Raw genomic sequence first — 15,605 nt, 5'->3', positions numbered from 1 at the left:
GGCAGAGAGACAGGCTGTGCCTGTGCAGCTCGGGCCCTGGGATGAGTGTGTCTTGAGCAGCCCCCACCCCATGCTCCGGCAGCCCTGACGCTCACCCTCCACGTCATCCTTGAAGAGCTCCTCTGTGCCAAACTTGAGGATGTCGTCCAGCTCCTGCTTGGTCATGGAGCCCGACTTGGAGCCGAGGCCAGGCCGCACCACCAGGTGGGTGAGCATCATCTTGCGCTTGGCCACCTGCGTGATGCGCTCCTCCACCGAGGCCCGCGTCACAAAGCGGTAGATCATCACCTTCTTGTTCTGCCCGATGCGGTGGGCGCGGCTGAAGGCCTGGGGGCAACCTGCAGCTCAGCACCCGGGGCTCAATTGAGGGTTGGGGCAGTGCCGGGCACCATAGGGCGGTGCACATGTGCTCATGAGCATGTTCTGCGTGGAACCAGCTATGTGACTGTGTGTGGAGATGTGTGTGCACCGGGTATATACGTACCGGGGTAGCTGTGTGTGTACCGGGGTAGCTGGGATCGCTTCCTGACTGTGTAGTCTCATGTGGGCCTGGGTGCCTGTGCAGGTAGAACTAGGCATGACTGCAGATGTGCAGGGGTGTGTGCAAGGCGCAGGCTGCCAGTGTGCTGGATGTAATGAAACTGCGCAGGGGCTCAGGTGGTGGTCATGGGGCGTCGGGGGCTGCACCTTGCTGGGAGTGAGCTGCTAATGGGACTGCAAGACCACGTGTGGCGACACACAGCCACCTTGCGAAGGCGGCAAGGCCGAGAAGCTGCCCGGTGTGATATGAGGACACGTCTGAGGCTCTGTGCATCAGGTCCCTGCGTAACGTGACCCTGATGTGATTATATCTGTGCAGGTGACTGTGCACAGGTGTACACACCTGTGCATGAGACATGAGTTTGTGTGTGTGCCCCTAAGAGTGTAAGTGTTCAACGTGTGTGTGTGTCCCTGCCCCAGGTGGAGTGGCCAGGGGACTTTGGAGTGTGTCTCTGCTCCCAGAGCCCCTAGCGCCCCCAACCCTCCCACCCATTCCTCACCCTCCTCTGTCTCTTCCTCTCCCCAGCCTGCGACAGGCCTTCTCCACCCACTCTATTCTCGTCCTCTCTCTCCCTGGCCTCTCTGGGTTCCAGGACTCCTTCGTCCTGCCTCCCTCCATGGCCTTGGTCCTGAGGGTGATGGGACGGACTGCAGTCCCCTGCCCTCTCTGGGCCTGTCTCCTCCTTTGTACAGTGGGGAGCTGGAGGAGCGGGGCAGAGCCTCCACTCACCTCCCAGGCCCCTCTTGGGGCTGAGACCCCATGGGGCTGGCCCAGGGGGAGATGAAGCCCTGAGACACACAGCCTGGAGGATAGGGGGAGGGAAAGGCCACAGAACCAGGGGCAGTAAGGGGTCTGCTCAGAGAGTTCCAGTGTCAGGACCACAGACCTGGATGTCATTGTGTGGATTCCAGTCCGAGTCGTAGATGATGACCGTGTCTGCCGTGGCCAGATTGATGCCCAGGCCACCCGCCCGGGTGGAGAGGAGGAAGCAGAACTGCTGGGCCCCAGGGGCTGAGGAAGAGAGTACCAGGCCGGATGAGTGAGGGGCACACCCAGAGAGGTATGGGTGGGGCCAGGTGGAAGGCAGACAGGAAGGCAGGAGGGGAGACCAGAGGGAAGGGGGGCGGGAAGTGTGGCTCCATCGCAGACAACCACAGCCACACCTGTCCTCAGGGAAGCCGGAGGAGCCCTGGGGCCCAGGGTTGGAACAGAGCAGCCCACATGAGCCCCACTTAGCCACCAGCTGTGCTCTGAACCCTGACCCAACAGGAGGGAGCCAGAATGAGAAAGGCGGCCATTTTCAAAGCCCAGAGGGGCAAAGACCACACTGCAAACAGCCAGCAAATATGGGCAGAGCCCCTAATGAGGGTCAGCCCCCTGGAGAGCTCGGTCCTTCATGCCCTCCCGGCTTCCCCCAGCCCATGATGCTGTCAGGGAGGCCAGGGAACGCTCAGGGTCACAGCTCCAGGGCCCAGGCTGCCCCGCCCCACATAATCCCAACTGGTTCTCAGGCCCGTGGGGCCCTTCGGTAAGTGACCCGGGACTGACCCAGCCCCCACTAGAGCTACAAACAGGTCCCCAATCTGCCTGATGCTTCAGCCACTCCCGCTTCTGTGTGTGGCTGGGGCCCTCTCCGATCCTGAAACTCTGTATTCGCTTTACGTCTGACATGAGTGGGCGACAGGAATTGCTGTTCTGGGTGTTTGGGCAGCGGGCCCCCAGCCCTGCTCCGAGGGTGGAAGCTGGGAAACAGCCACGAGCCCAGAGAAGCAGAGCTCGTGGCAACTTGCTGCAACCCTGCCACTGAAGGGGCATTGGTTCAGCCAACCACTTCTCTGCTCCAGATGCTTCCTTCACTGCCAAGGGGAGAGAGCTACTGCCTCTCCCCGCTCACCTCTCCTTCCCAGGCCAGGAAGAGAGCAGACGGGTGAGTCTGGGCGACTTTGGGCGTGTGTGGCCCTGCCCTTCGTCTCTCCGTCCTCTAGGAAGCGGCCCACAGGGAGCACGTGGTGGGCTCTGTCCAGCACGGCTTGTAACTAACTGGCAGTTTGTCTGCTATCAGTACCCACAGGTGCCAGCCAGACCCTCAGCACCAGCGTCACATAGTAACAAAGGTGATATTCTCCTCCCCCTGCCTTTCTCCTTGTCTGTTTCTCAGTTCCAAACAGGTGTTATCTGCTGGGCCCCTTAGCACACCAGCAGGCCCCCAGAGGTTCCATGGAATGAATTCCTCTTAGCATTTAAAAGTAAGGGGCATGGGCCAGCCCTGTGGCTTAGCGGTTAAGTGCGCACGCTCCGTTGCTGGCGGCCCGGGTTCAGATCCCGGGCGCACACCGACGCACTGCTTCTCTGGCCATGCTAAGGCCGCGTCCCACGTACAGCAACTAGAAGGATGTGCAACTATGACATACAACTATCTACTGCGGCTTTGGGGGAAAAAATAAATAAATAAAATTAAAAAAAATAAATAAATAAATAAAAGTAAGGGGCAGCCGTTACGACCTACAGACTTGTCTGCTTTCATGGGGTCCCCATCAAGAACCCCTGGGTGAGGTGGGGGTACCGTTGAATCTGTCGATCGCCTCTTGCCGGAGGCCCCCGGTGATGCCGCCGTCAATCCGCTCATACTTGTAGCCCTCATACTCCAGGAAATCCTCCAGAAGGTCCAGCATCTTGGTCATCTGCAGAGGACATGGGATGCCTGAGGGGCTGCCGCAGAGCAGGGGCCCCCACAACAACTGGGGGAGGACTGAGCAGCCTGCTGAGTGGGGAGACAGCTGGGCCCCAGGCAGACCTGACGCGGGCTTCCTGGAGAAGAACACAGCCTCCAACTTCAACTCCCGGAGTCACTCCATCCCCCACACTAGCCCTCCAGCCATCCGCCTAAGACACAACTCTGAGCACAAGCCTCCCTGCTGTCCTCTTGCAGAATAAAGGCCCAGCTCCTCACCCTGGCACTTCAGGCTCACAGGCCTTGGTGCCCAGTCCATCGGGGCTTCACTTCCCAGTGCTCCCTTCATGCCCCCAGCCATCCCAAATTCCTGGAATGCCCACCCCATTACTGCCCAGGGAACTCAGCACCTCCTCTGTGATGTCTTCCCTGATCTCATTCCTCCCTGCGAGGAGAAAAAGGCAGTCCGTCCTGAGCATCCCTAACCCTGCATTTCCCTTCATTCTTGAGAGAGAGTTTAGCTGGATATAAAACTATCAGTAGCGTTTTCCCCGCCGTGTATTGAAGACTTTGTGATCATCTCCTGCCACCTGTTGTTGCTGATGAGAAGTCTGAGAACAGTCTGTCTGATTGTCATTTCTTTGTGGCTACCAGGTCTGAGGTGCTGCGGTTTCCCTCTGATGTGTCTACCAAGGGCTTCGTTTATTTCTTTTTTTTTTTTAAAGATTTTATTTATTCAGTTTTTCCCCCCAAAGCCCCAGTAGATAGTTGTATGTCATAGGTTCACATCCTTCTAGTTGCTGTACGTGGGACTCGGCCTCGCGTTGGACGGAGAAGTGGTGCCTCGGGGCGCGCCCGGGATCCGAACCCGGGCCGCCAGCATCAGAGCGCGCGCACTTAACCGCTAAGCCACGGAGCCGGCCCGGGCTTCGTTTATTTCTGCTTATATTCCTCTTACTTGGTACTCAGAGTGCACTTCAGATCTGAGACGTCACGTCTTTCCCAGGTCTGCAAACTCTCGCTGAATCCAGCTGCTTCACCAGTTTCTCTGTGTCTTCTTCTGTAAGTCCTGTTAGATGACAGCTGGAGCCTCTTGAGGTGTCCTCCACGCCCTTTCTCATTTCTATTTTTGTCTCTCTAGGCTGCGCTCTGGGGGAATTCCTCAGCGCCAGGTTCCCATTCCTCAGTGTTTTCTTCACCAGTGTCAAGAGTTTATCCAATCTGTTGAAATGTTTTATTTCAGTTCCATGCAGATCGTTTTCCTATCCAATTATTCTTGTTTCACTTCTTCCTGCTTGTGTTTGTTTTCTTCTTGATTTATAGGTACTACTACTCCATTATTTTTGAGGATCCTAAACACGTTTATTTCATCTCTTTCCTAGGCTCTTCTATTATTCTTTTCATTTGGATTTCACTTACTGTTTTGTGGAATATCTGATTCCGTTTTGTCCTGAGTTCTGGGATTCGGGTGTGCGGGCTCACCTGGGCTGGGAGGGGTGTGGCTCTGTCACTTTCCTCTGTGCACATTCCCAGGAGCTGTGCAGCTCCCTCTACTTGGTGCCTCGAGGCCTCAGCCCAGAGTCATGTGTTATGTTGCAGGGGTACTGAAGGGACTGTGGATCCAGTCTCAGGCCAGCCCACAGCCACAGGCTTGTCAGCTTCCCCCACATTCCTCGGCCTGCTGCAGGCCCAGGGTGGGATCAGGGGCCGCAGGTGGCAGCAGCTGTTTCCTTCCAGTTGACCTTTGTACACAGAGGAGCCACATCCTAGTCTCTGGCTTTGAGAATGGGCCTGGCTTGGTTCCACCATAAGGGAGCATTTTTAGCACCAGGACCCTACAAGGCCATCACTATGACCACTGTCACAGAGCTGACCCCATGCTCAGATAACTGTCTCTTTACCTGTCTCCCACACTAGACTATGAGTGTCTTGAGGACAGGGACTGGCCCCCCGTGCCTAGTACAGAGCCTGACACATGACAGATGCAAACAAAAGGATGAAGGAGTGGCGAGTGCTCAGATGGACGAACCTCCCAGGCTGGACAGCCCTGCCTCTGACCACCCGAAAAGCAATGCTGCAAGTGCGACTTCAGGATCAAGCTAGAGAGGGAGCTTCTTAGAGCTGTCCCCTCAATGGGGTCCTCCTGAACCAAGCCCAGGCCCACCTTCATGAGAAGCCAGGCTGCAGGGGTGACGGGGGCGGCTAACGTACCAGCCTGGATGCTAGGGCAGGCTCCATCCTGCTTTAGAAGGAGCAGGCCGAGGGGCAGGTCGGGGGGAGATGCTAGTCTTGACAGCCAACATGCCCTGCGCTTGACACCCAGCCCGCTTTCCTTGGCTGCATCATGCCAGGGCACAGAGGCATGACCCTTGACACGCAACCCATGGGAACAGCATCAGGCCCTGAGGGAGTGTCAGCAGGCTGTGCCCTCCGCTGGCAGGGGCAGACACCCTCTGCGGGGTGTGGCGCTGAGGCCGGGGTAGGCAGGGAGGCCAGCCGGCCGGCCACCGGGGGCAGCTCACCTGGGAGAAGATGAGCACACGGTGGCCCTCGTCCCGCAGTTTCCTGAGCATCTTCTGCAGCAGCATCAGCTTCCCTGAAGACCTGACCAGAGAGCTACCATCATAGGAGCCGTTGGGCAAGACAGGGGCCTCCTGGGGACACAGCAGAAGGTGAGGCATTGGGGGCTGCCCTCTGCTCTCTGGCTCTGCACCAAAGAGGCCCCCAGGGATGGACAAGCGCCCAACAAGGGCTGAGCACCAAACCCCAGCCCAGGTCAGGCGAGGCTCAGCAGGGCTGGCCGGCCTGCGGGTCACGTGGGCCCGCTCTCAGCACCATGCTCCCAGGCAGGGCTCAGACCTGCCAGCCCTGCCCTCTGGCTCCGGCTGCTGGCACTCTGCCAAGACCAGAGACATCAATGAACACACAGACAACAGAGAGTCTTAAGCTAAGCCAGCCTTCCCAGCAGGAGTTTGGCCTGGTCTCTGCAGTCACCATGGGGCACACCCAGGCGAGGCCAGCCCTGAACCCCGGCTGGGCAGAACGTCAATCAGCAGGCCTCTGCCACGCCAGTCGTGAGAGCGATCTGGGTCTGCCTCGAGTCTGGATCACCCACAGCACGGCCTCCCACGCCTAACTCTGCGCTGGTCTTTTTGTTTGGGGGTGGTATGGTAAACTGTGGAGGGTTTACTTTAGAACCAGAACAGCAGCGACGGCAATGACGATGGCTAACGTTTCCTGAGAACTAACGTGCCAGGCTCTCTGTGAGGGCACTGTATGTGCACTTTCTCGTCTAGTTCTCACCCTTCTAGGTAGATGCTATATTATCCCCATTTTACAGAGGAAAAAACTGAGGCTCAGAGGGGACCATTAACTCTCCTGAGACCACAGGGCTGGAGCTGGTGTCTGACCCAGGATCCAGTCTCTCACCCAGGGCTGCACATCAGAATCACCTGGGCACCCCAACCCGGCCTTCTGGACTGCCTTGGTGACAGTGCAGCCAGGCCAGCCCTTGGAATCCTGGCCTGGGGGGACCCTTGGGGGTGACCCGATGCCCCCCATTACTTTATGGGTCACAAGAAAGAGCCAAGGGAAGGAGATGGCCTGTCCAAGCAATGGATGGAGGCAGGTTTTCAGAAACTTCTGTCATGATGGGGACCCACATCACCTCCACCAGGTCCTCCTACCCAGGGAGGACTCGGGGCTGAGGGCCTAAGCACCCACCACAGCAGCCAGGGCCACCACGGCAGCCATGGACACTTAGCATGATGCTCCACGGGGAACCTTCCATGGCAGCCATCAGCACCTACCTAGGTGATTTCAGGCACTTAGCATGGCAACCACAGGCACCCACCACAGTGCCACGGGGAACCTTCCACAGCAGCCACAGGGCGCCTCCCACAGAAGGCACAGGTACCTACCACAGCAGCCACAGGGAAGAGGTAGGGGTGGTTGCAACACTTCTTCAGGTCCATCATGATGTTGAGCAGCGACACCTGGTTCCCGCCCCCCTTGGAGTTCAGCGCCTCGAAGTTCCGCGTGAGGATGAACTTGTAGTACTTCCTGCAACGGGGCGCCGAGGAAAGGTGGGCTAGATACACGTGGGCCACACCAGCCTCCGAGAGGGCGCTCTCTGCTCTGCAGGGAGGCTGGGGGCTGGTAGCCAAGCACCCATTTACAGGGAGCCCAAGCGGTGACGCCGCAGGCCTGGAGTTGCCCAGTAAGTTCCTGGGGGGCATTGTGAGAATTAAGGCAGCCCCAGACCCTGGGCACTGAAATCAGAGAAGAGGCCCCAAGAAGGAAGCGTGTGCGAAAGGTGAGTCAAGGCCTCGGCGGGAGAGCTTTCCCGCCCAGCCCGGGATGTGGCCCAGGAAGGCTAGGCTGGGGCCCTTTAGGGAGGGCTGGCTGAGGAGACAAGCCCAGGGGAGATGGGGCAGGCTGCTCTGGGGGGCTGAGCCTCCACTCACTTCTGCATCTGGCTCAGCTCCACGCGGACGATCAGCTCGGTCTTGGCTGGCATGTTCTTGAAGACGTCAGCCTTGAGCCGCCTCAGCATGTGCGGCCCCAGCAGGTCATGTAGCTTCTTGATCTGGTCCTCTTTGGAGATGTCGGCAAACTCCTCCAGGAAGCCCTCTAGGTTGCTGCAAGAAAGAGCTGGGATGAGACCCAAGAGCAGGGGGCCAGAGCAGGCCACAGCCCTCTGCAGACGGAGTCAGGATTGTGGTGGGGGAGCAAGCCAGCCAGCCCCCTGCCACTTGCCAGAGGATCACAGGGCAGGCTGGCGGGCCAGGGAGCCCTGGTCCCACCCTGGGTGTCCTTTCAGTCTCCGTCTAAGCCTGTGTCACCCCACACATCACAGCTCTCTCAGCCACACAGGATACCTTCTTATCCTCAAAGCCATCCTAGACATGAACTCTCTAGAACTCTTACCCATTTTACAGATAAGGAAACTGAGGCTGATGGGTGCCCAAGGTATACGACCCAGCCTGTCCTCCAACCTACATCTCCTGATTCCAAAATCAGCACTCTCCTCCGTGAACCCCCCATTCTTAGCAGGAAAATGGGGGTAGGGGAAGACAAGGAGGCTGGGGAAGGAGACCCCAGGCCTTTCACTGGCCAGGGCTCCAGCCTCACCCCCACCTCCACCACCACCATCCCTGGCCTTCCACCTCCCATCACCGTTGCCCACATGGTCACTTAGGTCTTTGAGGAGGGAAAGGACTGAGCCGGGGACATGGGGGCAGGAGTAGGAGCACAGGAGGACCCCTGAGGGGCAGAGCCGGGGAAAAATCACAATATTAGCAGCAGCTGATATTTACAAGCGCTCGGCATGTAGAGGGCACCAGGCCCCCTCCAGTGCAGGTCATTTGAGGTGGACACTGCTAATGCTCCCATCTTTCTGATGAGGACACCGAGACCCGACCTGGAGCCAGCATTGGACACTGACACTTCCCTGGCTGCCGTACCGCCTGCCTCCCCGGCCAGACCTGCTGACTCACTTGAACCTCTCTGGAGTCAGGAAGTTGAGGAGATGGAACAGTTCCTCCAGGTTGTTCTGAAGGGGGGTCCCCGTCAGCAGCAGCTTATAATCGATCTTGTAGCTGTTCAAGACCCTAAAGAACTTCAGGGAGGACAGGGGGCCCGTCAGAGGGCATAAGGGGCTGGCCTACCCAGGGCGGTCCCAGGAGCCAGTGGCTGACGCTGTCTACCTTGGACTGGTTGTTCTTGAGCCGGTGGGCCTCGTCCACCACGAGGCAGGCCCACTCAATGGAGCCCAGGATGGCCTGGTCGATGGTGATGAGCTCGTAGGAGGTGAGCAGCACGTGGAATTTGATCTGCACTTCTTTCTGGAAGGAAAGAGGAGCGTTTGGGAGGAGAGCTGGGAGGCAAGGGAGTCGAGGTGTCCAGAGACGAGGGGGCGTGGACAGGAACCCCCAGAGGCTCCAGGGAGCCCCTGGGTCGGAAGGGAAGACACTGGCCACCGAGCACAGGGGGGCAGCTGAGGCCCAGAGCACAGTCCCCCAGAAGAGGTGGTGCTGAGAAGAAAACTGCTGCGGTCAGTGTTGCTCGTGACAGCAGGAGCTGCCATCTGTGGACGGGGCTGCATGGGGAAGCCCTGGGCCTAGTTCCTCACTTGTACTCTCCTCTTACCCTCACACACCATTCAAGCTACATTGTCATTGTCCCCAGTGACAGCTCATGGGGTCTCAGGCTGGATAACTGTCCCCAGGTCCCTGTGGCCCACAAATGGCAGAGCCAGAATTCGAACAGAGAAGGGTGACCTGGGCTTGGGGTTTAATGCTCTGCAGTCGCCGACTTGAAATTCTGAGTAACTTCATTGTTGAATTTGTGCTTTGCAAGAGAAGGCCTATAGAGCAATGGAGTGTGTGCCGGGGGCTTGGAGCCTTGGCACCCTCAGGGCAGGTTCTCAGCCCCTGCTCCCCTGCTCCTACCCAGGGAACACTGCTGCCTTCCACCCCCAGCAGCAGCCTGGACATGGACATGCGGCGGGGTCAGTCACTCCGTGAGTGTCCCTGTGCTGAGAGAACACAACATTAAATAGCAAATAGATTTTATTTATTTATTTTTTTTCCCCCAAAGCCCCAGTAGATAGTTGTATGTCACAGCTGCACATCCTTCTAGTTGCTGTATGTGGGACGCGGCCTCAGCATGGCCGGAGAAGCGGTGCGTCAGTGCGTGCCCGGGATCCGAACCCGGGCCGCCAGCAGCGGAGCGCGTGCACCCAACCGCTAAGCCATGGGGCCGGCCCCTTAAATAGCAAATAAAAAACACCATGGCAGGTCAAGAGAAGAAAGGAAAAAGCTGCGTCCTGCATGTTCATTCTGCACTGAGCCTCACAAATACTGTAGCCCCTCCTGGCCAAACCAAGCCTGGCTCTCCCAGCCACCCAAGTCCCTGTAGGGAGGGATCAGACAGGGACAGAAGGGAGCCTTGTGGCACAGGCTTTGCCTACAGGTGGCACCTGGGTTTGCACCTGGCCCTGCCCTTTTGAGCTAGACTTGGGTCAAGTTAATTAACCTCCCCCAGCCTCAGCCTCCTCACCTGTAAAAAGGTGTAAATACTGTCTTACTGTGAGAATTACAAGAGCTAAGTCTGTTCTTCAAGAAATTACACATAGAATTACCATATGATCCAGCAATTCCACTTCTAGGTATAGACCCAAAAGAAAGGAAAGAAAGGACCTGAACGAATATTTGCACACCCACGTTCACAGTAGCATTATTCACAATAGCCGAAAGGTGGAAACAACCCAAGTGTCCATGGACAGATGAATGGATAAACGAAACGTGGTCTATTCATACAATGGAATATTATTCAGCCTTAAGAAGGAAGGAAATCCTAATACAAGCTACAACACGGATAGGACGTTATGCTGAGTTAAATAAGCCAGACACAAAAGGACAAATGCTGTCTGATCCCACTTCTACGAGGTACTGAGAGGGGTCAAATTCATAGAGACTGAGAGTAGAACGGAGGTTGCGAGGGGCTGGCGGGGGGGAGAATGGGGAGTTAGTGTTTAATGGGGACAGAGTTCCAGTTCTGCAAGATGAAGATGGATGGTGGTGATGGTCGCACAACAATGTGAATGGACTCAATGCCCCTGAACTGTACACTTAGGGATGGGTAAGATGGTAAATTTTACGTTTATGTGTATTTTACCACAGTTTTAAAAAATAAAATAGAAGAGCTGAGTCTGCAGAGCGCCCAGCCCTCGCAGGATCCCAACGTGGGCTCAGGTGAAGTTCTCTGTGTGACTCATTGGTCTGCAGAGTCACCTCTGGGATCACTGAATCATTCCCTCATTCAACAGTTACAGAGCGTCTCCTGGGCCCACGACTGTTCCGACGATGGAGAAAGCCCAGGTCAGAAACTCTGGAGAGCCTGGCGATGATCTGCCAGCCACCAGCCACCAGCCCCTAGTCCTGCAGCTAATATGAGCACTATGATTTACTGAGGCCTCCCACGTGCCAGGCCCTGTCCTGAGTGCTTCTCAAAGCGCGGTCCAGGGACCAGAGGTGTCTGCGTCACCTGTGACTTTGTCATAAATGCAGTCTCAGGCCCCACCCCAGAGCTGCCGGATCACAGCCTGCCCTTCAGCAAGACCGCTGCTGCCCCACAGGCACAAGGGAGTTGGAGAGGCCTTGCCTAGTGCTCACTCACTCCTTCAGGCCTCCACAGCTCTGGGGGGTGGGTCTGTTATCTCCATTTTGCAGAATCTGAGGCACGGAGAAGCTAAGTGACTTGCCAGAGGTCACACACTGGTGTACAGGATTGAATGGTGTCCCCCCAGAATTCATGTCCACCCTGAACTTCAGAATGTGACCTTTTTTGGAGATAGTCTTTGCAGGTGTAATTAGTTAAGATGAGGTCATAGTGGAGTACGGTGGGCCCCAGATCCAATGAGTGGTGTCCTTATAAGATGACACAGACACAAAGGGGAGACGGTCATGTGATGACAGAGGCAGAGACTGGGGTGATGCAGCTGTAAGCCACAGGATGCCCAGGATTGCGTGCAGCCACCAGAACCTGGAAGAGGAAAGGAAGGATCCTCCCCTAGAGCCTTCAGAGGGCGCATGACCCTGCCGAAACCTTTGATTTCAGACTTCTGGCCCCTAGAATGGCGACGGAATAAGTTTCTGTTGTCTTAAGTCCCCCAGTTTGTGGTACTTTGTTATGGCAGCCCCAGGACACCAATACAGCTGGTAACTCTGCCTCAGGAAAAGCTCTTTGCCAGCCACTGGCCCCCCTGGGAGCCAGAGCAGGGGGACCCCGGACAGACTGCAGGGCCCTTGTGGCCCCCAGGACAGACGAGCTGCCTCTCCAGAGTCCTCCCTGGGGGTGAGGGGTGCTCACTTTCATGCGGAACACCTTCTTCCCACTCCGAATGGCGTTGTCCTCAAAGGAAAACTCGTTCTCCCGGATCACGGAGCGGCTCTCCTTGTCCCCCGTGTAGGTGACCACGTAGAAGTCGGGCGCCCACATCTCGAACTCACGCTCCCAGTTGATGATGGTGGACAGGGGCGCGCTGACCAGGTAGGGCCCCTTGGAATGCCCCTGGGGAGGGAGACGGATGCAGTGAGGCCGCCTGCCCATGGCCGGCACCAGCCACCCCTCCCCGGCCGCCCGCCCTGGCCCACGCACCTCCTTGTACAGGGAGTAGAGGAAGACGATGGTCTGCACTGTCTTGCCCAGACCCATCTCGTCAGCCAGGATGGTGTCTGTGCCCTGGGCCCAGGAGAAGCGCAGCCAGTTGAGGCCCTCCAGCTGGTATGGGTGCAGCGTGCCACCCGTGGAGTCGATGTACCACGGCTGCTTGTCAAACTTGACTGTGGGCTGCAGAGGAGGCAGAGGTTCAGACATACCCTGAATCCTAGGCCACCAGAGCCCACCCCCCAGGCCTTTGCACACACAATTCCTTCTGCCTGGAATACTCTTTCCACTCCTCTCATCCCTACTAACTTAATCATCCTTCTGATCTTGGCTAGAATGCCTCTTCCTCCAGGAAGCCCTCCCTGACTCCCAGCCTGGCTTAGGTGTCCCCACCATGTCTTCCTGTGACAGCCCCGTACTTCTCCTATCAGGGCAGTTTCCTCATTGTTGCCTTCTCTGACTTTGAGCCCAGGTTGTGGTCACCACACTGGTCCTGTTCACCACTGCTTCCTCCAAGTCCCCAACAGTGCCTGAGACATGGTGGCCACCTAGTCAACATTTGTTCCATGCGTGCTTGGGATGCTTCATCTGCTTGATCCAGAACATCGCCCTCCTTGCCTCTCTTATCCTGCAGCTCAAGGCCACCTCCCTCATGAAGTCCTCCCGAAGGCAGACCCAGTTGCCTTCCCTGGTATCCCACAGTCCCAGGGCAAACCCTATGTTCTGTATGTACTCGCCATGGGCCCCTGGGAGATGGTCACTTCTTGAAACAGGGGACCAGGGCGCTTGTCCCCTCAGGGCCAGCCCAGGGCCAGGTGCTGGCAGACTCCCCAGACAGGGTTGCTAAATGAATAAGTCAATTTTCCATTCCCCAGGAGCTCAGAGCTCCCCGGGGCAACTTGTGGGTCCCCTCCCCCTGAATAGATCAGAATGGTGTGTAATTAGCACGTCAGCTATTGTGATTCTGAAATTAGAGATGCTTTTTGATTTAAATGCTTGGAATTAGCTCATGGAAAGTAATGTAGATTCATGAGTCTGGTAGAGACTATTTGCCCCCCAGTTTGTGCACCCACATTTCAAATTGCCCAGGAAGCCAAGGCCTCGGTCTGCAGGAACCGCCACTTTGCATGAGGCTGGGGGACCTAGACCCCAGGGTGTGAGCTCTCCCTGCAGGGAGGAGCTGTGTCTTGTCACCCTTGTCCCATCGGGGGCCTGGCATGAGTGGACTGAACCACAGGGTCCCTGGCGTGCCCCCTCCTGCACGGGCATGGCTCTGTGTGCACAGACCGGGAGGGCCTAAGGTAGAGACATCTGGAGAACGTGCCCTCCTCAGGCGTGGCCAAGCCTGGGGTGGCGGCCCCGGCAGCCCCTTCCCCACTCACGTCCACGATGGGTGTGTCCGGCGGCCTCTCCTGTTTATCGTCCTTCAGCTTCTTGCCCTTCTTGACCAGCCTCTTGGGCAGCCTGGCATCCTCTCCCAGCATCAGCTCCCTGGGAGAGAGCATGGGGTGCGGGTGAACGCAGCTCAGGCCGGCAGGAGGCGAGAGCCCGGGGAGGGGCCCAGCCCAGCGCCCGATTGCCGCGGCCCACCTGTGGCCCCAGTAGGCCTGCTTCAGGTTGTCGTAGTAGGGGATGTCGATGTCATCGATCTCCCAGGTGCACTGGTCGTAGGGCAGGTCTTTCCACTTGATCAGGTAGTGCACGTCCCCCTTTTTGTCGAAGCTGCAACATGGTAAGAGTGTGGGGGGGAGGGTGGGTCACTCGGGCAGTGGCCGCAGCGAGAGTCCGTGAAGGGCACCTCGCAGGATGCAGAACCCCTCCCTCCCATGGTCCCCCGGGATCCTGGCCAGGAGGGCGGCACCAGGGCACGACTCCAGAGAGGTGAGGTGGCTTGCCCAAGGCCACACAGCTCGTGAGAGGGAGGGAGGGAGTGGCAGAGAGGCCATGTCAACAGAGGAGCACAGAGCTAGAGTCCTTTCCATCATCCTCCGTTGCAGCAATGAATCCCATCTGGGCGTGGGGTCTGGACACCGGAATTCTGAATTTCTGAGTTGGGCAGTTCTCTCCCCTGACCGTAGGAGTGAATTTTGTTTTCTAACTTAAAAACTCCAAAGAATGAGAGGGGGGCCCATCCCGGTCTGGGGCCCATCTCCACAAAGTAGACAAGGACACGGTTGCTACAGGCGGGATGGCCTCTTCTGAAGACTCCCCGGGATACAGGGCCCTGACAACCAGGCCTGGCAGTACAGAGGGGGTGCTCCAGAGAAGCACCTGGCCCTTCAGCTTGAATCTGGCCCCTGGGAGGGTCCTTGGGGTCTCCCACCCAACCCGAGATGCCTCAGCAGCCAAGCCCAGGGAGCGCTGCAGGGCCGGCCAGCTGTGGCTCCCAGAATGGCTGTGGCTGCAGCTTGCCTGGGGACCAGTAAGAGAAAGGCCAATTCCCAGTCCCCATGGAAATTGATGGAATTTTCTTCAATAAATAATTGGTTGTTACTCAGACTTCAGATAATAAATTGGGGGGAGATTCACCTGCCCCACTTTGGACGCAGGAAGAAAAATTGCCATTTATGTTTTTAACATGCAATTTAATAAAGGTAAAAAAAATTGTGGGTCAAAAATGGGGGTTTGGGGTCCCCGTAGAAAGTGACCCTCTTTTTCATGGTTGTTCTCAGTGAGGGCTGGGGATGGGAAGAGGGGGTGTTTAATAGTCAAGGGGGGCAGTTTTTTCAACTTCTCCAGACCCTCTCCTATTCAGGCTGCACCAGCAGGCACTGGCACCTCTAGCCCTCACAACTGCCCTGCGGGCTACTTGCATCATCCCGTTTTACACAAGAAACACAGTGGCACAGAGCCCAGAAGTGGGGAGCCAGGAGTGGAATCTGGGTGCTGCTCTGCCCAACTGCTGCCTCTCAGGACACCTGTGGTCTGCTGGATCCTGAGTCCCTCGAGGGCAAAGCCCATGAGTCGAGACAGGGTGGCAATTGTGAGGCTCCGTGCCTGCCACCATGCAGCAGGCACCTAGAGCCCCACCCTGCGCCACCTGTCGGCCACTGCCAGTTCTCAAGCACCTGACCTCAAGAACCAGCAAGAGCTCCCACCGCCCACCAAACAAAAGCCAAACTCGCGGCGCCCACGGGCCTCCTGCATTGGCTCTTCGTCCGGCCTTCTGCAGCCCCTGATCACTGCCACCTGGGGAACTTCCAGATTGCTCAACAGAGTTGT

At 57.3% G+C, this 15,605-nt stretch overlaps 1 protein-coding gene across 3 annotated transcripts in view; it reads right to left on the bottom strand.

Moving 5' to 3' along the window:
* CHD5 (chromodomain helicase DNA binding protein 5) overlaps positions 1–15,605 on the bottom strand; it is a 61,265-nt gene that overhangs the window by 16,732 nt on the left and 28,928 nt on the right. For all 3 annotated transcript variants that reach the window (XM_087446909.1, XM_087446910.1, XM_087446911.1), the window contains exons 12-23: positions 13,974–14,105; positions 13,766–13,874; positions 12,375–12,566; positions 12,087–12,287; positions 8,921–9,058; positions 8,711–8,832; positions 7,679–7,852; positions 7,133–7,274; positions 5,735–5,866; positions 3,105–3,222; positions 1,428–1,552; positions 96–327 (exon numbers count right to left, since the gene is read on the bottom strand). In XM_087446909.1, coding sequence (XP_087303035.1) covers positions 96–327; positions 1,428–1,552; positions 3,105–3,222; positions 5,735–5,866; positions 7,133–7,274; positions 7,679–7,852; positions 8,711–8,832; positions 8,921–9,058; positions 12,087–12,287; positions 12,375–12,566; positions 13,766–13,874; positions 13,974–14,105 — 1,817 coding nt within the window. The remainder of the gene's footprint in view (positions 1–95; positions 328–1,427; positions 1,553–3,104; positions 3,223–5,734; positions 5,867–7,132; positions 7,275–7,678; positions 7,853–8,710; positions 8,833–8,920; positions 9,059–12,086; positions 12,288–12,374; positions 12,567–13,765; positions 13,875–13,973; positions 14,106–15,605) is intronic.

This window comes from Ceratotherium simum, chromosome 22 (assembly GCF_057802395.1).
Source record: "Ceratotherium simum simum isolate JZ-2026a chromosome 22, ASM5780239v1, whole genome shotgun sequence".
Taxonomy (NCBI): domain Eukaryota; kingdom Metazoa; phylum Chordata; class Mammalia; order Perissodactyla; family Rhinocerotidae; genus Ceratotherium; species Ceratotherium simum.
Note: the sequence above shows the minus strand (reverse complement) of the source record. Positions and strands in the feature narration are given on the sequence as shown.